We start from the raw sequence: 26,957 nt of genomic DNA, 5'->3' as shown, positions 1-26,957 counted from the left end.
CAAACTATTTTTAAAATATGAATTTTTAAAGTTGTTGATTGTATGGATGTAAATGTTCTTATATAGTTATAGACTAATCATTTTCTGTTATGGCTTTCTATAAAAAAAATAAACAGGTTATTTACAGGATGTGTATATATTTTATCCTTTTGTAGCAGCAAAGGGGGTCAGGATGTAATTTGTAAAGCAGTCTTAATCAGATGTTGCAGTCTTTGTCCCCATGCCTTATGATTCTTTCTTCATATATTTAACAAAAAGCGTATAACGAGTACTGTCTTGTAAACAGTAAGTCGTCTCGGGGGGCAGTCTGAGACTATTCCTCAAAAGACGTTCGGGTTGAGTTGACATGTTCTGGCTGCATGTTGTGACTTCTAGTTTCTTGCACCTGTCTGCCCACTGTCATTCACAGTGACTGCTCAAGGAAGGGCTAAGGGGCCAAGATGTTATGGCCCATTACCTGGCTAGTCCGCCTTAAATAACTGCGTAGGCTCCTCTGATTCAGAAGGCAGTCACTGGGGTGGAGCATCAGCAAGAGCTGAGCTGGAAGCGCTGGCCATGGCTGCCTTTGAAGCCAACAAAGGAAGTCCTGAAGCCTGCGTGGTACCCGCCTCCCACAGAAGCGACGGGCCAAGTTCTGACATCTCTTAGGTCCTGTGTGTGGAACTAACCGGGTAAGGGGGAGGCCATTATTCAAATATGGAAATTGCTCCAGTGATTTTTGAACAAAGACAATGAGTTATTCCCCAAACCAGCCTTTTACCACATGTCCAGCACCGTTCTGAACACTTTACATGCTCTAACTCACCTCAGTCTCACAACCGCCCTCTTAGTAAAGTACTGTTAGGATCCTGATTTGACAGAGGAGGAAATGAAAGCGTTTAAGTGACTTGCCACAGTCAGTGACAAATCAAGGACTCTGAACTGAGGCAGTCAAGGGTAAAATATAATTTTAAGCTTTGCATAAGAGTTGGTATCTGTGTTATCTGTGAGCAAGACACTTTCCGATACTAATCACAGCATGGGTGAAAATAACATTTTTTTCTGAAGCATGAAAGACTTAAAAGGAAAATCACATTGTTTGGAGGTTCTCAGTGGAAAGAAAAGGAAATGAACATGTTTGTTACCCCCCCAAAATTGTGTGTGTGTGTGTGTGTGTGTGTGTATTCAACCATTTCAACCATGATAATACTTGAAATATTTTTTCTAGGGATATAAATGAACTGGAAGCAATAAAGGGAAGTTAGGTGGCAGGGTTTTCTTAAGTGTGTTTAAAACAAATTTTAAAATTTCAGAGTTGTGCTAGTAAAGATAATGTTTAGATTGTACTGAACTGTTATCTATATATATAAAAGCCTAATATGTTAAGTGTCCAACCAAGCAGTTGACCAACCGGTCGCTATGACATGCACTGACCACCAGGGGGTAGATGCTCTGACCAGTAGGTTAGCTTGCTGCTGGGGTCTGGCCAATCGGGACTGGGCGAGATGGAACCGGACATGCCCTAGAGCCCTCCCATGGCCCCTCCCCGGCCACGGGCCCTGAACTGCCCCGATCAGGACTGGGCAAGATGGCCCTGATAGGCCCCAATCGCTGGCCAGGAGAAGGGACCCCACCCATGCACGAATTTCGTGCACTGGGCCTCTAGTAGGATAGTAAGAAGCTAGGAAAATTCCAAGGCAGGAGGAATAGGGAAACTGAGACAAAAAAATTAAAATAAGGCCAGTTTGGCCACCTGTAGCCAGATTGTAGATAGCAAACCCTTATCTTCCCCCAACCAAGAATGCTGGAGAGCAGATTCCAAAGACTGCAGGAGAGGAAGGGAAAGAAAAGGGGGAGAGGAGGAGGAATTTTAATGCGACTAGAGAATACATACCTTAAATCACCCTGGAACTACTGAAAGACCGCAAAGAGGATGGAAGAGGGGGAAGGAAAAGTGCAGTCTTATCTCATCCCACTATTTAAACAGAGAAGCCAGCAGCCTTGGGATTTAATTGCCAGGTGCTTCTCATAAATTCTGGGAAAGCCATAACAAAGTAGAGGGAGAGAGACCTTCAGAGCTAACCTGTACCAGGATATTTAGCAAAGGAATTTTAAAATCTAGAGACAGAAGGGTATGTAACCACTTGAACCCTCACCAGACTCAGATGTAGTTTAGTAGATTTGTTTGCCTTGCTTCTTTAATACGTTCGCTTACTTTAATTTTTTTAATAAGTTGGCTTCATCACAATGCCATTATCTGGAGTCACTCGTTTGAATTCATTCCTACGAGCATGACAAGAATCGAGCCAGGGACAGCCCTCTCCCTCTGACTCAGGGGGCTGTCTGGTAACGCCTCTCTGGTGTCTGAGAGAGGTGCCTATCACAGAACTATTCTAGCTCCGGAGGAACTTAGAGAGAAGAGGGAGTACAAGTATGGAAAAGCTCTGCCAGTAACCAGAGCTGTGCCTCAGTGAAGGGAAATAGAAGGTGATGGTCCAAAGAAAAATGAACACACCAGATCTAGCAGGACACAATGATAGGCCTAAACAGATAAGTTAAAAGCATTGGGTTTTACAACACAGATGTAGCGACTAAATTTAACCCTTTGAGTGCCAACCAATATCCTAGGAACTATGCTAAAATTGCCAAGGCATTTTTGCTGATTTTACAGCAGTTTAGGAAAAAAAATTATGAATCGCAAGTAAATGAAGTTACATATTCAAAAACTTAAGGAAACCTTTACTACATTGGCTGGACGCCATTTGCCATTTCAAAGCTTTGATAGCGCTCCCGGCACTTTTGGCGAAAGACGGGAGGAGCGCGATCTCGCTCCCCAGCACTCTAGGGGTTAAATGTTGGGTGTACTTAGCAGAAGTTCATCAATTTCCCCAACCCTTTCCCTGGTAGACACAGAACATCTTTAGGATGAGGATTATCCCAATAACTATGTCTCAAAGTTTATCTAATTAAGTGAACTAATAATGCATGAAAACAACACAAGCCCAAGTAGTTTAAGATCTCATGACTGAATGAATGAACAACTGAATGAATGAACGCAGTGGCTCGTGTGCCTGTGTGCCTTCTTAGGCACGGTGTGTTTTTGTAGGTTGCTTATCTCTGTTCCACTGCATCAAAATTTTATTCAGCTTTTATTAAAAGTTTTAGAAACTTACATATAAAGTGTGTACATTTACACGAAATGTTCCCTGTGGGAAGTTTGTAAAAGGATGATAGTGGACTACAAGTAAAAAGACAGGGGGAAGGAGACAGAAATAGGTAAATTGTTCTAACTTTAGATCAGGATGTTATATGGCATAGCCAACAAGGCAAGCTTAAAACCCCTAACAAGATTAAGTTTAACTCAGAAATCATCTCTAGTAACTCAGCCACAGTCACAATGATGTAATGGAGGGCTTTACTTAAAAGGATGACAAAATGAAGAGACCCAAAACCCAACAAACCATATAGTTAAAATGTTACTTTTGGGAAAGAGAGTACAGATAGAATCACAAAGTATGAAAAATGCAAAAACACTTTATATGAACTTTCTGACCATTGACAATGCCATTGTTAAGAACAGAACTAAATTAGTTTTGAGGCATTTTATAACATGGGTTGGGCATTTTTAAAAAGTGGAACAAAAACTACATACACATGAATTCAGTAATGACAATCTTTTCTATTCATATGTTGATAAATTAATTGACACTTAAAACAGCTTTTTTCTTTTCTTTTTTTTGGAGCAAGTAAAGGTTTATTGATGGAGAAGTCCTAGCTCTAGAAGATGGGAAAACTATCAAATCCTTCTTAAGAGAGTCTGGAATCCAGGCATCTATTGTTCCTAAGGGAAGGGAGGAGGGGCAAAGCAAGGGGTGGGTGCTGGTATAGACAGGTAAGCCTCAAAAGGGATCCAAGGAAAAGTGCGAAATTTCTCAATCCCTTTGTTCCCAGTTGGTCCACTGATGCCCACTGGTCTGAGTCCAGTTATGGCGACTCCTGTGAATCTTTGAAAAACAGTCAGTACTTTGTGCATGTTTCCCTACCTCTTTGCTGACAAGGGGGTTCGGGGGGCGGGGGCTGCTGCTCAAGCCTCAAGCAGGATTCTGCTAGTTAATTAACATATCTGTGGTATGTCTCTCTGAAGGCTATCAGAGAGAAAAATTTCATTGTTACAATTCCCCCATTCTGTTCATTCCTCAATCTTTTTTTAAAAAATATATTTTATTGATTTTTTTTTACAGAGAGGAAGGGAGAGGGATAGAGAGTTAGAAACATCGATCAGCTGCCTCCTGCACACTCCCTACTGGGGATGTGCCCGCAACCACGGTACATGCCCTGGACCGGAATCGAACCCGGGACCCTTGAGTCCGCAGGCTGACGCTCTATCCACTGAGCCAAACTGGTTAGGGCTATTCCTCAATCTTGAGGGAAATAGAGCAACTGGGCCCAGGTTCAACACAGAGGGAGGATTAGCTTGTAGTAAGATTTGTCTGCCCCTGGGTGCCCCTCTTCTGGCCCTTATAATCTCACACGCCCACCTGAGCCTTAGAGGAGGCATTTTGGGTGTACAGTTTACAAGCAGAGACCACAGCAATGGTGAAAGAAACAGTAGGCCAGGATACATGTACCCTAAGTAAGGATTAAAGCAAACCATAAGCCAGTCTCTGAGTCTGTAAAGCTGTCAGTCTAGAAGACCCCCAGATGAAAGGCTCAGAGCTTCATTTTTGCGGGAATGAAGGCAGGCAGTGAAAATTCGACAGATTGCACTGATCTGCAGTCCGAACATCAGCTGTCTCTGTGGCTTACACAGCATCCGTCACCTAAACCATCAAATGTGAGCTGTTGTGAAGATTTCTCCGAAGTTTACATTATATCATCTAACTACAGTCTGCATTTGCAAGGCTCAGAATAAAGTTTTAGTTCTCAATAACTCCAGGGCAAAGGAAGGGAGAAAAGTAAAACACTAGTTAAGAGGGCTGCAGCCAAACATTTTTGCTAGAAAAATTCAGGACCCAGTCCTGTCCACAGGTGAAAAAAATAAAATTTTGAGGACAGTTAACCAAGCGATAACCTAATATCCACAATTGTACATTATGGTTTCAATTGAAACAATTTCTCTCTCGAAAATCACCCTCATTTTATGAAAGATAGCCAAATTAAGACTAATCCATTGCATAAGTCTAGTTTCAGTAAATTTGGTCTGTGATTTGCATAAGTACGACAAGAACAGCAATTGATTATATATCTGCTTTGCTGGAATTTCATAAGGACTCTCCAGATTAGCCTCATGGCTGAGAAGCCAAGCCCCATAGTTGCCATCAGCATTTGCCTGTAATACCTATAGATTGGGGTGAATTCCTCGGGTTCTCGAGGTCCCCCAAAATGTCCTCAGGGTCTTCCTTTGCCATCTCCCAGGAAAGCAACCTCTGTTCCTTACCCGGAAAGACTGCCATGAACCATGTAAGAAAGGTAGCAGGCTGTTTTTCCAAGGGGCTTTGATCAGCCTCAGAAGTCAACCTCAATTCCTTCGAGCTTTCTGGGGAGATCCAGAGTCTGTGCATGTCTCCTTCAAACATGACATTCCAGTCAAAGCCTCATCAAGGGTTTCTAATCTGTGTCCTATTATAGAGAAAACAGATTCCTATAGAACGTTATGCAAACAACCATGTTGCCGTGAAAATAATAATAATCAAAGTCTCCAAACTTCTTGAGGGATTAGGCAGGGAGAAAAATATAAATGTTAAATGCTTCAAAATTGCTTACAAAGGTATCATTTACCAAACTGCTGGGGGCAGGGGGGTGGGGGGGCGGTGGGAGGAGGGGAAGGTTGCTTATATCACACAGACAATTGACCAAAGTCCAAAGATGTTTCCTTACTCCAAATATGACAAGTGCAGGAGGGGGTGAGGTGAGGGGGGGGGTGGTGCAGCACAATTTAGGTGGTCAGCACAGTGGGGGCCAATCCACTAGGAACTCTAGCTCCTGGCTGGCTCACCCTTTGTTACAAGCCCAAGGCTCGTGTGCCAATGCTTCAAAAGAAAGGCCAATACTCAATAGATCAGGGTTTGGAGCAAAGAAAGGTTTATTGGTGGAGAAGGTCTAGCTAGAGAAGATGAGAGAACTAATTCTTGAATCCATCTTGAAAATAGTAACATTTTATTCATAAAATATCCAAGCTAAACATTATGCTGCAGAAATGGTAAAGTTAAAAAATAATTGTTTTTTAACAACATGCTTACAATGGATCAAAGTTGAATGTGGTAAAGGTACTTCTGGAAAATGTATTTAACATGGGCCTAGCTATATTTTTATAGTTCTAAACTTCTATAAGAAAAATAATCAATCTACCCTTAAGATTTCACTGACTCCACTAATTCAGTTTTAAGGATACGAACAGAATTTTATAATAAAACACTTCCAATGTGATCACATACATAAGAAAGACATAAAGTTTTAAGTCAAACCAAAGCCTGCTGTAATTAAAAGTTTTCACTTAAAAATTAGTTGGAAAAAAATACACTGAAACACTATTGTACCGTTCTGAAGAAAAACCTTTTTATGCCTTCAATGACACGCTATTTTTAAGCAGAAGTCTTAAACACTTTATATGCTTCAAAATCTGTTGACAATTTGTTTTTCAAGACTGTATTAGGTGCCATTAAAGAGACCCTTGTTCTCTGAAGCAGCTTCCTAGTTATCGTGGAACATGCCCTAAGGCAGGAGCATTAGTATCATGTTGGCAAGTTACTGACATTCGGCGATGCCGACACACTGTTGGCACCTGGATCTTCTGACCTGGGAGCTACAGCTATACATCTGAACAGTCACTCCAGTCAGTCACAGTGACTAAGCTGCTTTTCAGTGTGCTTGACTCATCTTGAAGGCCTGTGGAGGGAGAGAGAAGGAGGAAGAGGAGGCCCCGATGATTAAACAAGCGCATTGTCCAGCCTGGAAAATCCATACCTTCCTACCGCCGTTTATCACTCCGTGTCTAGGTCTGCTCACCAGTCCCCACCCCCAGCGCGCACAGCTGTGCAGGAGCCACAGTCAGTGCAACCGCGCCATGGCCCCATCTCCAGGTTATTCCCCGGGACCCTGTGTGGAAGCTCCTTCCCTGCATTCAGCATGTGGCCTGCATGTTGGCAGCACTCACTTCGCCTTTGTTGTTTTTGTTATTAACTCTGAGTGAGTAGGTGGTAAAGAAAGAAGAACAAAATAGAAAAGCTAAATAGGGTTTAAGTGGTAAACATGGATTTTCTAGGGTAGATGAGCTTAAATATAAAGTTTATTAAAAACTGTCTTGAGTCATTGAACAGTTAGTGAGTTCCACTTGAGTTTGATTCTAGATAGTTTTCTTTTTGAGGTGCCTGGGGTCCTGGCACAGGGAGAAGACAAAGGAAATGGACTAAGAGAGTCCTCTCTGCCCTGGGAACTTGGAGTCACTGTACCGTAAACATGGCCTTTTGGTTTTTCAATGATTAGAATCGATATTCAGGCGCAGCACGGGGAACTTAATGACGGTTCCAGATCAGAGGTCGGTGTTATGACTTGACAGTGTGAGAGTAAAGGCCCCGCTGACACATTGGTGGAGGGAAAAGGTGAAGTGAAAGGTAGAGGTAGCAATGGTTCATTTTACAAAGCAGGGTGGTTGAGAGATAGTGCTGCAAGTGGCCAGAGCAAATGCTGGTATTAACGTGTTAATTTAAAATTACAAACATGGGTACAAAAATACCAATGAGAGGTGTGAGTGGAGAAAATGAGCCAAGTCTTCATCTGTTTGATAGGACATTGACAGTTAATATCTCAAGTTGATAAGTCTAGAACAGCGGTTCTCAACCTGTGGGTCGCGAGCAATGAAAATACATCCTGCATATCAGATATTTACATTACGATTCATAACAGTAGCAAAATTACAGGTATGAAGTAGCAACGAAAATAATTTTATGGTTGGGGGTCACCACAACATGAGGAACTGTATTAAAGGGTCGCGGCATTAGGAAGGTTGAGAATCACTGGTCTAGAAGCAGAGGCACTAATAGCAGATTGATGGGGCACTACCGGTGGGAAAGCGCTCCTGTACGACTTGACTTTCACCGTGTGCAAGATTTACTCTGATAAAAAACATAAATTACATTTTCTAATTTTAAAAAATTAATGCATCAAGAGTTAAGTCTCTGGCCTTATGCAGACTCCAGGACTTATCCAGGAACAGTTTCTACTAATGTTTCATTGTCATTTATCCCACTGGCTATAATGCCACAAGAAAAATCTTCCTTCAAAGACAATAAAAATACTTAATATGTAAACAGAATAACACAGGAAGAATGGCCTCATCCAAGTGCATGATCAGAAATTTTAATTTTTATGGGGCACCTGCATGAAGAGTATATTTATATGGGCATTTTCAAAAACAATGTAAAAATTTAAATACTAAAGATTAGTTCTAAAAGGAAATAAAAATAATTAGTAAATATACACAAATCAGTAAGTTGTGCATATTCAGTCCTTATTAAAATAACATAAAGCATCGAGGTCTTTGTTGTGCCAACAGTGTTTCTGTCTGAGGATATATTTGCATAACTTAATTAGATATTTATAAAGATGAAATGCAGTAATTGGAAAATGGACCGAGCTTCTGCAAGACACCAAAGTAGCACACCTTCTCTCTTCGGCCCTCTCGGAGTTGGTGCACCCCAGGCAGTTGGCACTTGAGCCAAATGTGACTCATGCTTCACAGGCGGAGGTTCTCTCTGCTCTTTCCCGGTTATCTTCCCCAGAGACTTTTCTTCTACTAAGGATGATATGTCCCAGTCGTCATCATCCACATCTGAGCACTAAAAGAAACACATGGAGAATAATGTTTCCTAAAGTGGCACATGTCACTTTGTTGGCCAGACGAGCTGCTGACACTGAGCGTTATGAAGCTGGGAACCTCAGAGGATCCATGCTCTGGTCATTTCTGGAAATGGATTTAGAAATCCGTGTTGGAAGAAAAAAAAACCCTTTTTTGTTTCTTGCCATGGAAACGTATGTTTTCTACTCTACCAATCATAAATTTGGAAAACTCCAGAAACACTGCCTTTGAGAAATAAAGTTAGGATGCTCCCCAAAGTAGGAGCTAGGGCAGCTCCAGAGCTCTTACCTGCAATAGCGACATTTAATCCGCACGCGGGCCCTGCAGGCATAGCCCCTGCCCGAAAGGACTTGCCTATCTACCACAACCTTCTAAGGGAGGCACGTGAGCTCTGCCTGGAAATATGTACATGGCTTTTTGTCATATTTGGCTGGTGTAAAACAAATAGCACTAACTAATAGAAGTAGTTTGACAGAATGCTCTGGATTCCATAAATGAACAGGAAAAGAATTCATCCAAGTGAAAAATGAAGCAAAGAACGACTACTACTAGAAGACCCTGTCGACACGTCTGAGCTGTGCCAGAAATACAAAGGGAGATCTTCCTCCACAGAAACACCGGTGTCTTGGGTGTTGGAACTGCTCGGAACGTGTAAGGGCCTCTCCTCTGCTCAGGCTCTGCCCTCCTCTCGGTTCACCACCAACTACTGAAGGATTTCTCCACCAACTACTGAGTTGGACTAAACCCTGAAGAGTCCCTATTTTACTTCCAGGTCACACCATGGCAGCAGAAAAGTCCCTGGATTCAGATCTAGAGGCCCCAGATTCTAGGCTGAAACAAGTTTCTGAGGACAAACCATCTCATATCTGCAAGCATCAACACACAGGACAGGATTCTGAAAAGCTGTAGTTTGATAAGCATAAGACATTGTTACCAGTTATCATTCCAATATCTTTGATTCTCTATGGAATGGGAAGAAAGGCAATACTGAAAACAAGAAAAGGTAAAAATCTCAACCTCTTTACTACAAAAAATAAAATTACAATGAAATTCTCTATAGTTAGCAAGTAAAAATGATTTCACCTTTAGTTCTTCTTTAAGTTCTCTTTTGATGAATGCTTCAGCAACATTAATCCCGCCAACTGGCTTACTCACATTTCTTTGATTTGAAACCGTCTTTTCAACTTTTTCAGTTAATGTTTTAATGGAGGTTCCTATATGACCAACAGAAAATAGGAAAAGTTTAAAAAACTTGTATCTATCTTCAGTTCCAAAATAACCTAACAAGCAATTTTGAATCTAAGCTTTGCAAATAAGTATGTACTATTAAACTCAACTGATGTATTTTTGGGTTTAAAATGCTACATTAAATACTAATAATTTCCTTAAAAAAATAATGGCTCTCTAGACTAGGAGCAGTAAAATTTTTTATCTTATTTATTTTTTATTTATTAAATTTATTGGGGTGACATTGGTCAACATGAACATATAGGTTTCAGGTGTGTGGGTTTCTATGCTACAAGATCTGTATATGCACTATTCGCCCACCAAAAATTTTCATTTTAAATCAAAGAAGGATGGTCTCATTCAAGTTCTGATCAGAAACATTAATTTCAGTGAGGTAACCTACATGAATAAAATATTCATATGGGTATTTTCAAAAACAATATTGATTATTTTAAATGAATTAGTTATATTTTAGACAATTATACAAATATATGTGTATGTAGTACCAAAACTAATTTACATCTGATATGGTTAAAATATATTTTAAAAATTATTTTGAACAGAATTTTTTTTAAGTGAACCTAAAGTACCACTTCTCTTCAGCAAATTAACAACAGTTACAGACTTGTACCTTATGTTCCTTTAGACTTGCCCTATCTCCGAAAGCAGAATGTATTAGAATAGCCATTCGTATAGTCACCCAATTTTATTAGTTGACTGTGTCTCTCTAAATTCATATGTTGAAGTCCTAACCCCAATACCTCAGAATGTGACCTTATTTAGAGACTGGGCCCTTTAACTATGAGATAATGAAGCTAAAGTGAGGTCATTAGGGTGAGCCCAACTCCAGTATGACTGGTGCCCTTACAAAAATGGGGAATCTGGACCCAGGCACTCATGGAGGGAGGCCCATGTGATGATAGGGAGACATGAGAGATCCCTGCAGCCCCAGTAGGAACTAACTCGGCCTCCTTGGTTTTGGCCCTCCAGCCTCCGAACTATGAGACAACACATTCATTTGTGTAAGCCCCCCAGTATGTGGTACGTGGTGATAGCTGCCCAAGGAGACTAATACACCCAGGCATTCCCGAATCCTTCCTCTCCTTCCATGTGAATATCATTTGTGGCTAAGCCCTGTCCATTATCCTTAGCTTTTGGATAAGCCCTGTCCTTTCCTCAAGCACATTTCCAGCTCAGGCTGCCTGTGCTGGCTGCCCCTGGTTGAGAACCATGGCCCTAAACAAAATTTCCAAAAGGACTTTTAATGATAAAAGCTCACCCATGGGCTTGGGAGAAATATCAGAGGAGTCATCAATTTCACTGCCTTCGGTCCAGTCAGTGTCACTCTTGACAGTTTTCCTCCCAAAGCTACTCTTGTTGTTTTTAGACGGCGGCACAAGAGGTAACTCTGGGGATGTGTATGCCTGGACGAGGTCGCCAGCATCCAAATCTTCCTCAGAACTAAAGGGAGGCGACCTAAACGAATCAAACAGAGGGTGCTGTTTTCACAAGTTTCAGGATTTACAAATGATGATGCCTCTTAAAGTGGTGGGAACTTTCTCAGGTAATTCCCAGGAGCATAACAAACAAAAGGTGTGGCCGAGAAGAGATGGCGGCAAGGCCAGGACTTCTGCAAAAGGCTGGAGAGTCATTTCAAATCCAGACCTGACAACCATTTGGCATAAATACCAAAATGGACTGAAGCTATGACACTCCTCCTCTAAATTCAAACTTGTATATTCTTAACATTCTTGGTTTTTACATACCTCAGAAAAATATTTCTCAGTGGGAAAGAATATTTTTGGCAATAAAACTACTTCACCTTTAAAAATAGTGTCATTATTTATAACTTACCTTTACACCGTATCTTACAAAGCACTTTTACAATCTCGTTTGTATAACCACATGAATTGTCACCCCATTTTAAAGGGAAATGAAAGTTCAGAGCAGTGTTCATTCATTTAAAAAATATTCACTGAACAGTTAGATTTCAGACATTGTTGTTATACTATATCCCATGAAATAAAGCTCTTCCCATGAGATTATGTACATGAAAAGAGCTTTTGAAGGGTAAGGCATTATTTATATTGTCTCTACTATATTATATTTCTACTGTCTCTACTATCTATATATATTTATATATGTACATAAGGCATCAATGTACAGATTTATAGTATCTATATCTTTAGAATAAGTCAATGATAATGAAATTCAATTATAAAATTAGTTTTCCTCATAATTAATAACAGTAATATACCTATAATTTATTGAGTACCCACAAGTGTCAAGCACTGAGGCCAAGCCCTTTTCATATATTCTTACTAATTTGTATAACTTTGCTGTGGAAAAGGCAGTATCATCCCATATTACAGATAAGAAAACTGAGACTTAACCCTGACTGGTGTGGCTCAGTGGGTTGGGTGTTGTACCATGTACTAAAAGGTTGCCAGTTTAATTCCTGGTCAGGGCACATGTCCGGATTACGGACTCAATCCCTAGTAGGAGGCGTGCAGGAGGCAGATGATAGATGTCTCACTCTCATGTTGATGTTACCCTCTCCCTCTCCTTTTCCCTTCCTTTCTCTCTTAAAAAAAAAAAGAAAATCTTTTTAAAAACACTGAACTTAAAACTGGGACTCAATTGAATCAATGGCACACAGTTAATGACTGACTGAGCTAGGATTCTTAGTACCCTAAGAGAGCCTTAGAATGCTAAAGTATCATCTGGCCACACCAGCCATTAAAAGTCAACATCATTCCTTTAATTTATCAAGCTTATTGAAAGTTACTAGACACTGGTGGGGGGACAATGGAAGTGATTCAGGGTGGTTCCACTTCTTTTTTTTCTTTTTTAAAAATATATTTTATTGATTTTTTACAGAGAGGAAGGGAGAGGGATTGAGAGTTAGAAACATCGATGAGAGAGAAACATCGATCAGCTGCCTCCTGCACACCCCCTAATGGGGGTGTGCCCGCAACCAAGGTACATGCCCTTGACCGGAATCGAACCTGGGACCCTTCAGTCTGCAGGCCGACGCTCTATCCACTGAACCACACCGGTCAGGGCTGGTTCCACTTCTTAATGGAGGCCACAATGTGATAAGCACTATTATATTGTGTAAAAACTAATAAAGAAACAAATAAATGCCAAAAAGGAATAACAAGTTAATTATGACATTTAATAATTAAGGCTTTAGTTAACCACAATGAGCATACTAATTTACAATGAAAGGGATGTTCAGGGGAAACAATTTTTTAAATGACCTCTCCCCACCCAAGTACTCTACTCACGTAATATTTGAAGACTTTCTGGGAAAATGATCTTCTGTGATATTTTTCTTAATTCTATAAAAAACAAACAAACAAAACTATTTCTAAACAGCATGAGTGAATAATGTAATTTAACATACATTTCTATGGAATTGGTGATTTTTGCTTTTAACGTATATTAAAGAGGGTGAGCAACAAGAGTCTCCCAGTACCAATGAGAGAAAGGGTAGAAATTGCAACTATGATTCTCTGTTGGGTTAAACATTGTTGTGAGCTAAATGTTGTGTCCCCCTAAAATCATGTCGAAGCCCTAACCCCCAACAAAGTGATGGTAGCTAGAGAAAGGGCCTTTGAGAGGTAATTAGGTCTGAGGTCATGAGGGTGGGGGCCTCGTGAGGGGATTCGTATCCTTGTAAGAAGAGGAAAAGAGACCAGAGCAGGTGAGGATACAGCCAGAAGGCAGCCAACCACCTGCACGTCTAGGAAGAGAACCCTCACTGGCTAGCTGGCACCCTGATCTTGGACATCCAGCCTCCAGAAGTGTCAGAACATAAATCTCCGTTGTTTCAGCCGCCGGGTTTATGATATTTTGTTATGGCAGCCCAAGCTAAGATAAGCATTAATGTAAAAATTTTAGGGTTGGAAAATACTCACTTTGGGACAGATGTTCTATCAGTGAAAACAGGTCTTTGTTTAATCAACTGTCTGCTTTTGGGAGGAAGTTGTACTGCTTTGGGTATTTCTCCAGTTGAAAGGGTTTCCCCTTGAGAACCGCTGTACCTGTCTGGAATAGTAGTGTTATTCATGAGTCTTCAGTGCATGAAAAGCAGAAGAAAAGACTGCAATACTGTCTATGCTGGCACTGAAATGAACAAGCCCATCTCTAGGGTCTAGAGCCCACATTAAAGGATTTCTCTTAAATGTAAAAACAAAATACAAAAACCAACACTTAATGGTTCAGACAACAATAAAGTCACAAATTAAGTGCCAAAGTTTGTGAACCATTTAAAGTTATGAAAAGGTTGTTCAATTTCACTTCCATCTGCAGAAATGAAATGGCGGTTAGTAACAGCCTTACCTGAAGTCAGTGCTATTCTCTCCTCAATTTTAGAGCTGACCTGATGTTCAAGGGATTCTCGAATTTGCTGAATATTAGGCATCTGTCTTTCTTGATTATGTCTTTTTGATTCCATGGTTCTTAGCACTCTATTCAATTGATCGCTTGGAATACCACGTGTATCCTGAAGGAATAAAATATTAAGTTAGTCATTTATCCCAGGATGAGATAAGGAATGGTCAAACCCCACCTGAAAAAAGAGCCTATGGAAATTTAAAAGACTGACAACACTAAGAGTTGGTGAAAGAGCAACTGAAACTCTCATGCACTGATAGGGATAGTGTACATTGGTACAAACACTGAAAAACTATTTGGCTATACCAATTAAAACGAAACTCAGAAATTTCATTCCCAGATAGATATCCAAGAGAAAAGAATGCCTATGTCCATCAAAATACATGTGTAAGAATGTAGTGGTCAAAAAGAGCCACAAATTAGAAGTCCACATGTCCATCAATAGGGAATAAAGTGTAGCATATTCAGGCAGTAAAATGCATACTACAGTACAAACCACTGCGAAATGAAACAACAGATATGAATCTTATACACAAAATCATAAGCGTAAGAACTCATATATAAAATGCTACATGATGTGTGATTTCATTCACATGAGGTTCAAGAACAAGCAAAATTAAGTCAGAATAACCATTACCTGTTGTTGAAGAAAAAAGGTGTGATATTGACTAAGGAACGGGTTTTGAAAATGATCAATGTCTTGATCTGGGTGGTAGGTACAGATCACACACACACACACACACACACACACTCACTCAGAGACGTATACACACAAATTCATACACACACATGATTATATGCATACATACAGGAACACATATGTACACACATGCATATCTATATATACATGGACATGTCTACACATAGATACATATGTGTATATACAGATCTATTTACACAAACACTGTACACATCCATATGTAAATACATATATAGGTACATAAATTCAAGTTGTTCACTTAAGATTTATATATTTTATGTATATCAATAAAAATGTAAAAAGCAAATAATATATATGACATGTTGTACCCGAATAATTCAATCTGGCAAAAACATGAAATATAATTCATTTACCCATTCATTTAACAGGTATTGCTTAAGTGCTGATTTTGTAATAGGCAACAATTTGAAGGTAATAGCAGAATGTAAGCAGCACTGCAACTGCCGAGATACAAACCCTAGCTCCTTCATTACTAGCTGTGTGACCTGAAGCAAGTTACTTAACCTCTCTTATAGATACTATTGTCACTTACCTCAGAGATTTGTTTCTATGTTTAAATGATTTAATATTCATGAAGCTCTTGGAAAGGTGCATTAACCTCTAGTCTCCTAATGTGGACAGAACTGACATGTCTTCTTCTCATCTCTGATTCTTTCTTATTTAGAAAGCAAACCAGCAAATGTTCAAAAAATGAGTAAACTTACTGCATTAATCCCCAAGCTTTCCAATTTCCCCAACAAATTCTGCTCCAAGATTGATCTTATTTTCTTAGTGAGAGAGGGGTTAGTCTTCCAAGTTTTCCTGACATGGTTCTTGCTGTTTTTAAATTTCTGTTCATTTTCCCTTCCTGAAATAAAGTTTCAAAAAATGCTTTAAAAAGCAATTAAACAAATACATTAAATCTCTAAGTAGAAAAGGATAAAATACAACTTTTAAACAGCAAGTAAGCATTTGTAATCTTTTAAGTTTGGGGATATTTTAGTCATTCAGCACAATGTATAATGCTTAAGTACTGTAGCTTTTAAAACTTTAAGTCAGCTTCAAAACTTCAAATGTCTTTAAAGACTCTTTCTTGATCCCTTAACTGAATTATAACTAGGTAAATAATGCAAGAAGTTTGTCTCTAAAGAAGCACAATGGGGAAAAAACAAATTTAGAAGTTTAAGTTTTATTCTAAAATTATTTTACTATTTCCTGAATGATTCATTTTTCCTAAATCCAGTTAGAATTTATCAGTTTACAAAGAAAAAGCTCAATTTATTTTAAATAACTAAGTTTTTATACAGTAAACTTAATAGAAATTAAGTTCATATGAAATTTCAAAATGTGAAACTATCCCTCTTAAAATATTTACCAAAATGAAAAAGAGGTTAACAGAAGTCTTGGGAAAAGCATGTTTTGCTTAAAACAACCTATAATTTAAAATAAAGGAAAAATAACAGGCCAGGTTCTTCTAACTTTTCCTTCCCTATTCCTCTTTTATTGCCCCCACTAAAAAATGTCTACTTAAAGAGAATTTGGAGAAGGGGCGTGTGACCTTGAAGAACTGAGTCCTACATAAAAAAAAAATGGAAAGCTTGATGAAAGAGACCCAATGCTGGGCAGCTCTGACCCTTAGAGAAGGTGCAAAGAAACATCTGGGAGAATACAACAGTAGTATCATTTTGGAGTCTAATCTCCTAGTCTCCAAACAGGGGAGTCTCACCAAATACCACTGCCTGGGTCTGGGGCTAAAGGAGGGCCCCCACAGACACTCCATTTTCCCTGTTCCATCCATTTCAGTAGATGGGATTTTTAGGTGCCCAAGGCACTTAGATGTGTAGATCTTAAACAAAATGCCTTTGGTTGAGATGTTTTCTGAACACTAGCTCAATTCCAGTAGTAAAGAATATTGTCTGTTCATTAATAAATGGGTTTGCTGACAGCAAAATTAGTCAAATTACTATTTGTACATTAAATAGGAGGGGGAACCTTGCATGATGATGCTTTTATATACTTTGCTAGTGCGGCTTTCTAAATCAAATGCTAAACTGTATATGATTAAAAATCAGAAGTAATCTTACATTTTATATTCTCGGCACGTATGCTGCTCTTTTCCCAACCATTGTTTTCCAGTATTCTGAAACCACCCTAAAAAAGGTACTTCTGTCCTAGAAACTGACAATGCATTTTAATCTAGGGGGTTTAGCTGCAGCCATGCTGTGTCACTGACTTTGGCTGCCAGTTGGCCACCGACTCTACAACTATAGGTATAGCTAAAAATAAAAAGAGGTGCCAAGAGACAGTCTGGAAGTGCTGGAGCTAACACTGGAATACAAGCACCTCCTGTGCTGATTATGCAGAGATGATGTTTTTGGCTGGCATCTGGGATATAAACGGAACTGCACAGAAGCACAGTCTGAAGAAAAGTCTGGGCCCCTGTCTGCCCCGGGGCCAGGGAGACACGCAAAGGTCAAACGAAGCCAAGAATGGCTGGGTTACAGTTTAGATGAGTCATAAGGTCTTTGATGGTAGTCGCTGAATTAATTGGTTGATTGATCCGGGTTCACCCTCACCCATGATGACAAGTTCCTTTTGGTGACTTAGTTTCCCCAATGACCACAGATTAAACATTTCCTCTGTCCTCAGATTCACTTTATATGTTGGCACTGGTTTTGGGAAGCCATTTATGAAAAATCAGAAAACCCCTTGGTTGGAAAGACTCTTAGAAGGTTGGAGCTGGACTTCGGAAGCAAGAGAAAGGATGTAGAGTGGACAGGGAAATGATAATCACATTTTTGGGAAAAGATAGAATTAATCACTTGAAAACCAACAACAGCTGAAGATTTTAATTCAGGCTTGTATTGCTCACCAAGATCAACAAAGCAAAACTTTCTACATATCAGCACTTCCTCTAATTACAAATGTGAAAGCTTATGAAAGCAGATGAGCAATGTGCAATAGCCCACACCTGTGATGGGTCCATCCGATGTACAACACAGCATTTATGGTCAGCAAATAATTGTAGCAAACAAAGCAAACAGTAAAAAACAAAAGCAGAGTTTTTGAGTTGGAAGGGACTTTATCATCTAGTAAAGAGCCTCCTCATTTTCCACAGAAGGACACCAAAACCAGAGAGGTGAAGAGACTTCCCCCAAGGCCGCGCAGCATTGTCACTAATCAAACTCAATGACTCGGAGCAAGCTCCTGATCCTGGTTTCAAGTTTCTGAATTTAAAAAATGGCCTCTAACACCCCTCCTGGTCCTCACATTCTAACACCCATAAACAGCAAGATCAAGTACGCCTCTACACAACTGTCAATTAGTAAGGAAGAGTCCTCCTGATGAGTTACTTCTTGGTAATAGCCAGTGTTTTGCAAACCACTGCCTAGGCCCTAGGGCATTCGTTGCACAGGCATTATCTGCAAAATGTTAGCACAAGCTGAGGAACTTATTGATGGCAATTAATCTGCTGCCAGCGTGCTAGCTCCGTAGAGGCACTGGAAGGATGTGGTCACTGCTTCTGTAACTGACAATGCATTTTGCCGGAATCAAACCTGCAACCTGAGTATGTGCCCTGGCTGGGAATTTAACCCAGGACCTTTTGGTACGAAGGACAATATTCAACAAACTGAGCTACACCGGCTAGGAGTCTGGGGTGTTTTTGATGGTCCTCAGTACCACCTCCCACCAGAGCTGTGTATGAACCCAAGGATAGTGGCGAAGATTTTCTTTCCCAATCTGATTCCCCAAATGTGGCAACAATCAATGATGGTGTTTGTCATCAATGGTCCTAAACTCACGCCTCACGTTTTCTGGGTAGAAGAACTCTAAAAGAAACATGGGCAGAATGATGCAATGGGTAGAAACTAGAACCGAAGTGCTGATGGTGGACAAATCAAGATTCCTCTTGGAACCTAGCTGACTCATTTTTAAAATGAGTGTGAACGATTTGACCTGAGGCTCCAGTTTCAAAACTTTGGGCCTTTTTAATGAACCTCCTGATACATTTCATGGCTTCTTCAGAGAATAAGATATTTTGTGTTCCAGACACCAATAAATGACATGTAAGAAAGAAAAAGCATGCTACTTGAAAGTTAAATGACAATATACATCATATAGATATTATGGATATGCCTGATTTAGTCATTTCTCAATTTGCAGCCTTGTTAAAAATTTTTGGGAAAAAGTCTAGAGAATACTGAAGCTATAACAAATATTAAGACTCTGTGTATGAGGATATATAATGTTACTTCTCTTCCTAACAAAAATGACAAAACCAGAGGCCATATAAATATTAACAATTTGTCTTCTCTGAAAGAAGTGATATATGGTAAAATATTATCATTACTAAGGAGAAAATTATGATGAACGGATTCAAATATAATTGTCCTAGAAACTACAAGTCTAGCATTAGAAAATACTCTTAAAAATTTTTTTTTATTGTTGAGAGTATTACAAATGTCCCCTTGCCTGCCCCTATTGCTCCCCCTCCCCTTGGTTTCCAACCCGCCCCAGGCCTTCACCACCCTACTGTCTGTGTCCTTAAGATCTTTGGTTACTCTCTTCCCTCTGAGATTCGTCAGTCTGTTCCATGTTTCCATGCCTCTAATTCTATTTTATTCACCAGTTTATTTTGTTCATTAGATTTCTTGTTCATTTATTTTTATTTTTAGATTCAATTGTTAATAGATATATATTTATTGTCATTTTATTGTTCATATTTTTTATCCTTTTATTTTTCTTCTTCCTCTTCTAATGGAATACCCTTCAACATTTCATGTAATACTGGTTTGGTGGAAAATACTCTTAGTAATGTAAAATAATTTTCATAAGCTTCCAACATTAATTTCTAGAGAATAGTTTTTAGAACTGCCAAATAAATTGAGTAGGCAGTAATATTTTAATTAGCTCCTTGAACCTGTCATAGCTCTCAAATTCCACCAAAAACATTATTCTGTACATACATATTCCACATTCAGAGCTTAAATGTTATGCTTTCTTTTCTATTGAAAATAATTTTTGAAGTGGGCACTTCACATGTACATTTCACAGATTCAGGGTATGAGAAATAATTACTGTGATACAAATATTTTCATATCAACTGGCGCACAACACGTGTCGACTTGTCATATGATCAGAAAATATCTGCATTGACATAAAGGCTTATTTTTCCCCAAATTAACTTATTCAGATGCTAAGAATACAATAAATCAGGATGGAAATATAACAGCATATTAGGGGAGTAAGATGACAAAATACTATGTGCAGATTGAAAATATAATCCAAACATAAACATCTTCCCTAATTTTGACACAGTGCTAAAAACCACTGGATCATATTTTCAAGGCTTGGTGTTAGCATCTAAATATAACCTATGCAGGTATAAACCCTGATCAAGACCTTTGTTACCTTTTTCTTCCTCTGAAAGTTCTTCTATTGGTTCCAGTATGTGCGATGAGAATGCCTGCTCTATTAATGAGGAAAAATAAGAATAGTACAAACAGGACAACAGCAAAGTAAAATTAGTTTACTTTCAGACAATATTGAAAGCTATAGTCCCATAGTATTTTAATCTTATTGAAAAGAGCAAGAATTTACTGGGGAAAAATATTGAGGCAGTCAGCTAAAGCTGCTCACTTTTTCATGGTATCTTCTCTTTCTACATATTTTCCCTTAACTCCATTCTCAGGGTATTACATTTTTAAATAATTAAGTCAATGTTTCACATTCATCAACCTCATGCCTGATATTATTCTTTAAATGCACAAGGATACTACTAGACCAGGTGGCTAAATAGAAAATTATTGAAAATATTTCAATTTCCAAAGATAAAAAATTTCTAGGGCCCTAGGACTCCCACTTCTCACGAGCCTTAAAGTGGTAGGACCAGGATGATAAAAGGTAAGAACAGGTGGCCCTAGAGTCAGCAGCTGGACTAAGACCCATTCTTAAATATCTCCCTGTCCCTAAACCACATTTCAAGTCCCAGTTCTGCTCTGAGAGGCACCAGGGCAGCAGACAAATGACAGATGAAGATGGGCATTTCCCAGTCCCACCCCAGAACAGTGGTGGGGAACACAAGGCCTCAGGGCGACTTCCCCAGGAAAGGTTACTGTGCAGACACAAGGGAGCCCGCAGCCAGCATGGATAACGCTGAACCCCATTCTATCAACAAAGGCTAAGTTCCTTCATGGGGAAGGTCCGGTTTTGGCCGAAGGTCTAACCATGGCAGTCAGGCAGACAAGGAATGAAATGTAACCAGGGAGTCTTATTTAGTCTAGGACAGTGGTCAGCAAACTCATTAGTCAACAGAGCCAAATATCAACAGTACAAGAATTGAAATTTCTTTTGAGAGACAAATTTTTTAAACTTTAACTATATAGGTAGGTACATTGTTATTAACTTAATTAGGGTACTCCTATGGCTTAGGAAGAGCCACACTCAAGGGGCCAAAGAGCCGCATGTGGCTCGAGAGCCGCAGTTTGCCGACCACGGGTCTAGGAGGATGCATGGTTCACTCGTTGTCACCTTGCAGACTGACACAGGGCACCTCCCCAGGGAGCTCCCCACCTGTACCGATAGGGCAGAGTTCATTTCATTCTACCACCAAACCACAGAGTACATGACAGGTGAGAATAATAATGGCCAGCAATTACTGAGTGCTCACCAGATTGCCAGACATGGATCTCAGTGTTTTGCATATATTAGCTCAGATTTAATACCTCCTACATTAAAGGCGGGCTTTTAATTTATTAAAGGGTATTTCTGGTACTCTATTTTAAGCATATACAAATACACACACATGCACACATATATACATAGCTATATACAATTGAGTATATATATGTTATATTTAGGTATATTAAATAGGCTCTTACAGCTTGGTTGGCAACCGTAGTCAACATATCTAACACTGGCAATATGGGAGAAATGCATTTTAAAGTACTTCTTAAAATTAAATTTATTGGGGTGACATTGGTTAATGGGGTTACATAGGTTGCAAATGTACTTTCAAGTGAACTTTTGGAACACAGACTATTAGTAAGCAGGAGTCCACTTCAATTTTAAAAAGGAGCACAGCCCTGCCAAGGAGCATTTAAGTCCATCCATGTACCACGGCTGCTGGACACCAAAACACGTGCTTTCAAATTTCTTATTCAGCATCGAGACTTAAAGATCTACAAATAGACTATTTTACTAGTTTGAACTGCTGAAAACAGAAATTTTAGGAGGACAATCACAGGCTTTTACTATCACATAGTATATATTTTATTATACTTCATGAAAACAACAAAAGGTTATGAGGAAAGTTCTATAAAATCTCAAAAAAACGTGCATACTTATTATCATTATATTACAGGGATAATTCTGTGACTTATTTCTCTCGAGTCCCAGGGTGAACTGTCAAAATTCTGACTTTTCCTGCTGTGGTATGTAGGGCAAGGTCCTGGGGGAGAAGGAGATCCCTGAACCTGAGCTCCTACTATAGAGGCCGAGGACGTGAGGTCAACCAGACCCCAGCTCCCAAAAGAAGCAGGCTGGTGTCCCGAGGGGGGAGGGTCTAGACTCCCAAGGTCCCAGTTTCTGTCCTGAGCTCCAGGATGAGAGCTGAAACACCCTGAGGATTGAGTCTCCCCTCTGAACTTGCTGGACGCTTCCAGAAAAATACTCCTACCAGTTACCTACCATTACCTCCAGAAGAAAAACTGTACTCAGCCCTTTCTCCCACTGCTGGCTCTGTTGGGTTTCATCATCCCTACACTCAAGCTAACACTGAGCCAGTGCCTGTTCAGTGGCTCCTGCTCCAAAGGCCCTGCCTCATTCGACCCTTTCCACAGCCCACTGAAGTAGCCATGACTATTCTCCCCATTTGGCAGGCAAGGAAACCTAAGCCTATTGTTTCATGAGTCAACTGGCTCTTATTGGGTTTGTCTTCCGGATTCTCTAAACAGCACCACCATCCACCGGGTATCTGAGCTCATCATGTTCTGCTCCTGTCCTCACCCTTGCCCCCCAATCATTTGTCCAGTCTTTCCACCAATTCCACTGCACAGCTGTTATGTCAACTCACTCTGGTTTCATCACCATACCTAGATTCCAAGATGAGGAATCTCCCACAGACTATTGCCAACATCCCCAACTAGTCTCCCCAACTCTGATTCTATGAATACACTCTGGTCTGGCTAAGCTTCCTGAAGCCCAGCTCTCCAATCCAGCCTTGTCTGGCTGCAAAACAGTGGTTACACAATGCCACAGGAACAGCACTGAACAGATACAGTCAACTCAGTGGTAACCATGAACAGTCTCAACCAACTTTCTTTCCTTCAAATCTCTTCTGCAAACTCTATGCTCAGCCAGATAACTCATGTGCACCATTAATTCACATCTAGTGCTTTCCTGCTACTTTTTGCTTCTACTTTTTGCTTCATCTCAGCTGAAGGGAGCAGCCGCCCCCAAACACACACCATTTCCTGGGACAACCCACATCCGATACTGTCACCTCAATCCAGGAAAGTTTGGAAGTGCCATCCCAGCTCTAAAGCTCCTGGTAGGATCTGCCGAGGGCTCCACTGCAGCTGCACCTCTCAGTCCCGCGACTCTCACGGGTGCTGTCTGAGAGCACTGCCTGCTAAACCTCCCCTGCAAACCTCCCCCTCAGAGTCTGTTTCTCAAGGAACCCAACCTAAGACGACGAGTAATCATGACATTATTTATGGAGAGGAACCTCACCAAGCTTTGAGATGGAACAAAAGGAAAGACACAGGTAATTAGGCTAATGAATGTTATGCAATACATGACTAACCCTCTCCCGCCTGAACTTCTAACACAGGTGGATGGACAAATGATTGGGGTAGGTCAGTGAGCCCCAGCCAAGCCTCTGCCTTGCTTCTGCCCATCGAGATGCTCACAAATCAGCTTTGATCCCAATCCAAGGTTTGCAGGCCCTGTGCCAAGCCTGGCTGGCATTTCAAACTAGCATTTCAATCCCAGCAGATGCCAGCAAGAGGGCATGGTTGATTTCTGTGGCTCTGGCCCAGTCAGGGCAGGTCCACATGGAACACATTGCTTTAGAACCAACAGATTTGTCAGGACCCTTGAACTAGCCCCAGGTAGCTTAGCATACAGACCGCATGCGTCCTTTAGCAGGCACCGAAGAGATGACACAAAGAAAATGTGGACCTTACATGATGTTATAACCATAAAAAGGTAGAAAAAAAGAGAAAAGAAAACCAAACACTATTGAAGTACAAAAGAGAAGTGGCCAGCAATTGCTTTATAAAAATCAACCCTACAAAAGGAGGCAACAGAGAAATTTTAGACCTGATATAAAATAGTATGAATAGAGAATAATGCCAGAGAAAATTGTATGGAATTTCAATATTTAACTAAATTTATATAAATCCAACATACATTTTACGTAGTACTGGTCCAAAGGGGGGGGGGACCCTGCATATTCTAAACACATGAGTAATAACATCTAATGTGTGGAGAATTTGCATTACATATTGTGAACACAAGCTCAAGGGAACTGGTCCATCTGAAATAATCTTAGGGAAAAAATAAGGGGCAATAAATACTTCACACGTTATTCAGTGGGTAAAAAGGACAATTACAAAGGCCATCATACGCAGACCACAATATTTACGAAGACAAAAAGTTCGGCTTGACTGATCACGGATTTAAGTCTAATTAAAAGGCTACAAACAAATGTGGAGTGAAGTAATCATTAGGTAAAATAGGAAAAAGATGGTCCCCCTCCTATCTTATTCATTTTTAATTTACAGCAGACCATAGGAAAATAGCACATTTAAAGACATACTACAAAAAACTATACATTCCTAACTATACAAAAGGAAAATATGGCTACAAATATTCATCCTATCTATTGGGTGATGTTAATAACAATTATCACCCCCGTGGTCTGGTCCAACAACTGAATCCTGGCAGCGATTTCACCCAGTGGGTCCTATTTTTTTCTTTGGTTTCCATCACATGTCCTTTTTAGATTTTCCCCAACCAATCGCTGAAACTGTTTATTTAAAAAGTTGACACGCAGCCACACTGAAAGTTATAAAAACAGTCACATATGCCCTGTGGCATGTACTGGTTGGCTGGTCTAGAAAGTCACCCTCTCGCCCAATACCTACTACTTTCCACCCCAAATCGTAAATGGTGAAAGTACTACTCAAAGTTAAAAATCTCTACTAGTAGGTCCAGCAACGTACACATTTTATACTTTATGGCTTTGGTGGGTATGTTCAGTTTATAGGAATATTGAAGTGGTATTAACTGTTTTGCATTCACTAAAATGTTTTCTGTTGTGCGTAATTACCCCCACAGAAAAGCACTTTCAGTTAATAAGTAATCTAACTCGGGGTGGAAACCGTACATAAAACGCCCAGACTTTGCTGAAACTTACCATGTGCCATTGTTAGACTTGACTTAGCATCCAAAGTCTGTGGGGCTGGGGCGCTCACTGAAACAGCATAAAGAAGTCTCTAATTAAAGCATCAGCAACTGAACATGATGGAAACCAAATACTACTCCAATTAGTCAAGACATATACAGATCATAAGGGACAAATGTTTCAAATTAATCTAAACCAATTGTTAATAATAGTTTTATTGAAATATAATTCACTCTTTTAAAATACACAATTCCATGGGTTTTAGGATATTCACAGAGTTGTGTGAACGGCAGTAGAGTTTGCCACCCCAAAATATGCCTCTTTGGGATACTGATCATGTTAGGCTGGTTAATTTTCACCAGTAAAAGTTACTGGGCTTGGAAAACTAAAGTCCCGGGGACATATCAGCCCGCCACCTGTTTTCATAAAGTTTTATTGGAACACACTACTGTTCCAATATTATGCCAAGTATAATGAAAGTATGGACAATAATAACCAAGTGCCTTTTAACCTTTCATCCTTCTCTGAACTGTGTTGTTTTCTTTATTTCATAAAATACGTGTCCAGCTTCTGCTCTCCCCTCGGCCCTACTCTTGGCATTTAAACGGCCATCTCCTCTTCAGCACCTCTCAACCTCTTCAGATTCCAAAAGCAACATCAAAAAGGCCTCAAGAAGCATCTCAGAGGAATGAGTGGTTAAAACCAGTAGCATTTTCCAGCCAATAGTGCCAAATTCCCAATCACATTCACCAATGTTCTTTCCTTTTTACACAGCGCTGGGCCCATCTACTAGTAAAAGGCAGCCACTCGGTGCCCCGCCTCAGCGCAGGCCTGCGCTATATTTACATCCCTGTTCACTCACACATCCTCTCTCGCCCAGGATCACCTGTTCCCTAACTTCCTCCACCCTTACCCTTTCCTGAATGAAAACAAAAATATCTCAAATTAAGAAACAGTCTGTTCGATTCTAAACAGTACAGGTTATGTCTTTTTGGATTATAACCAAATCCTGATTGCTCCAGGAAACAGCTGTGCTGAGCTGAACTTGACTGAGTGACAGAGGGAACATCACTTCAAAGCCTGCGGCACTGAGAGTCCCAGGGAGGCCAACATTGGTGGCCGCCACACAGTCACTTCTTCACAGTGTGTCACCTTGGGAAACCCAAAAGTATGAACTGGAGTGATTCTAAAGAATTTGTAGTCATCCCTTTACTAGGTGAACTACAAAATAATAAGAATGGCTAACCAACATAACCACAAAGACATGGGAATATGTACAATCTTGGTTTTAGAACTAGGAGAAAGCCAGGAATTAAAACATATTATCATGTAATCTGCAAACAGGGATTTTCAAAGAAAAGTCTCTAGAAATAAGTAGAAGTTAT

General features: G+C 40.0%; 1 protein-coding gene across 8 annotated transcripts in view; it reads right to left on the bottom strand.

The window, feature by feature from the left end:
• Positions 1-6,037: 6,037 nt before the first annotated feature.
• Positions 6,038-26,957, bottom strand: part of DZIP1 (DAZ interacting zinc finger protein 1) — a 70,467-nt gene continuing 49,547 nt past the window's right edge. For 6 of the 8 annotated variants that reach the window (XM_023754711.1, XM_023754712.1, XM_023754716.1 and 3 more), the window contains 10 exons: positions 25,585-25,641; positions 20,574-20,633; positions 15,887-16,029; positions 14,408-14,570; positions 13,984-14,113; positions 13,351-13,404; positions 11,340-11,536; positions 9,917-10,047; positions 8,639-8,813; positions 6,038-6,864 (listed from right to left, as the gene is read on the bottom strand). In XM_023754711.1, coding sequence (XP_023610479.1) covers positions 6,788-6,864; positions 8,639-8,813; positions 9,917-10,047; positions 11,340-11,536; positions 13,351-13,404; positions 13,984-14,113; positions 14,408-14,570; positions 15,887-16,029; positions 20,574-20,633; positions 25,585-25,641 — 1,187 coding nt within the window. In that variant the 3' untranslated portion in view covers positions 6,038-6,787. The remainder of the gene's footprint in view (positions 6,865-8,638; positions 8,814-9,916; positions 10,048-11,339; positions 11,537-13,350; positions 13,405-13,983; positions 14,114-14,407; positions 14,571-15,886; positions 16,030-20,573; positions 20,634-25,584; positions 25,642-26,957) is intronic. The other 2 variants (XM_023754713.1, XM_023754714.1) reach the window with 2 other exon arrangements.

The sequence above is a fragment of the Myotis lucifugus genome, unplaced genomic scaffold, assembly GCF_000147115.1.
Source record: "Myotis lucifugus unplaced genomic scaffold, Myoluc2.0 scaffold_64, whole genome shotgun sequence".
Taxonomy (NCBI): domain Eukaryota; kingdom Metazoa; phylum Chordata; class Mammalia; order Chiroptera; family Vespertilionidae; genus Myotis; species Myotis lucifugus.
Note: the sequence above shows the minus strand (reverse complement) of the source record. Positions and strands in the feature narration are given on the sequence as shown.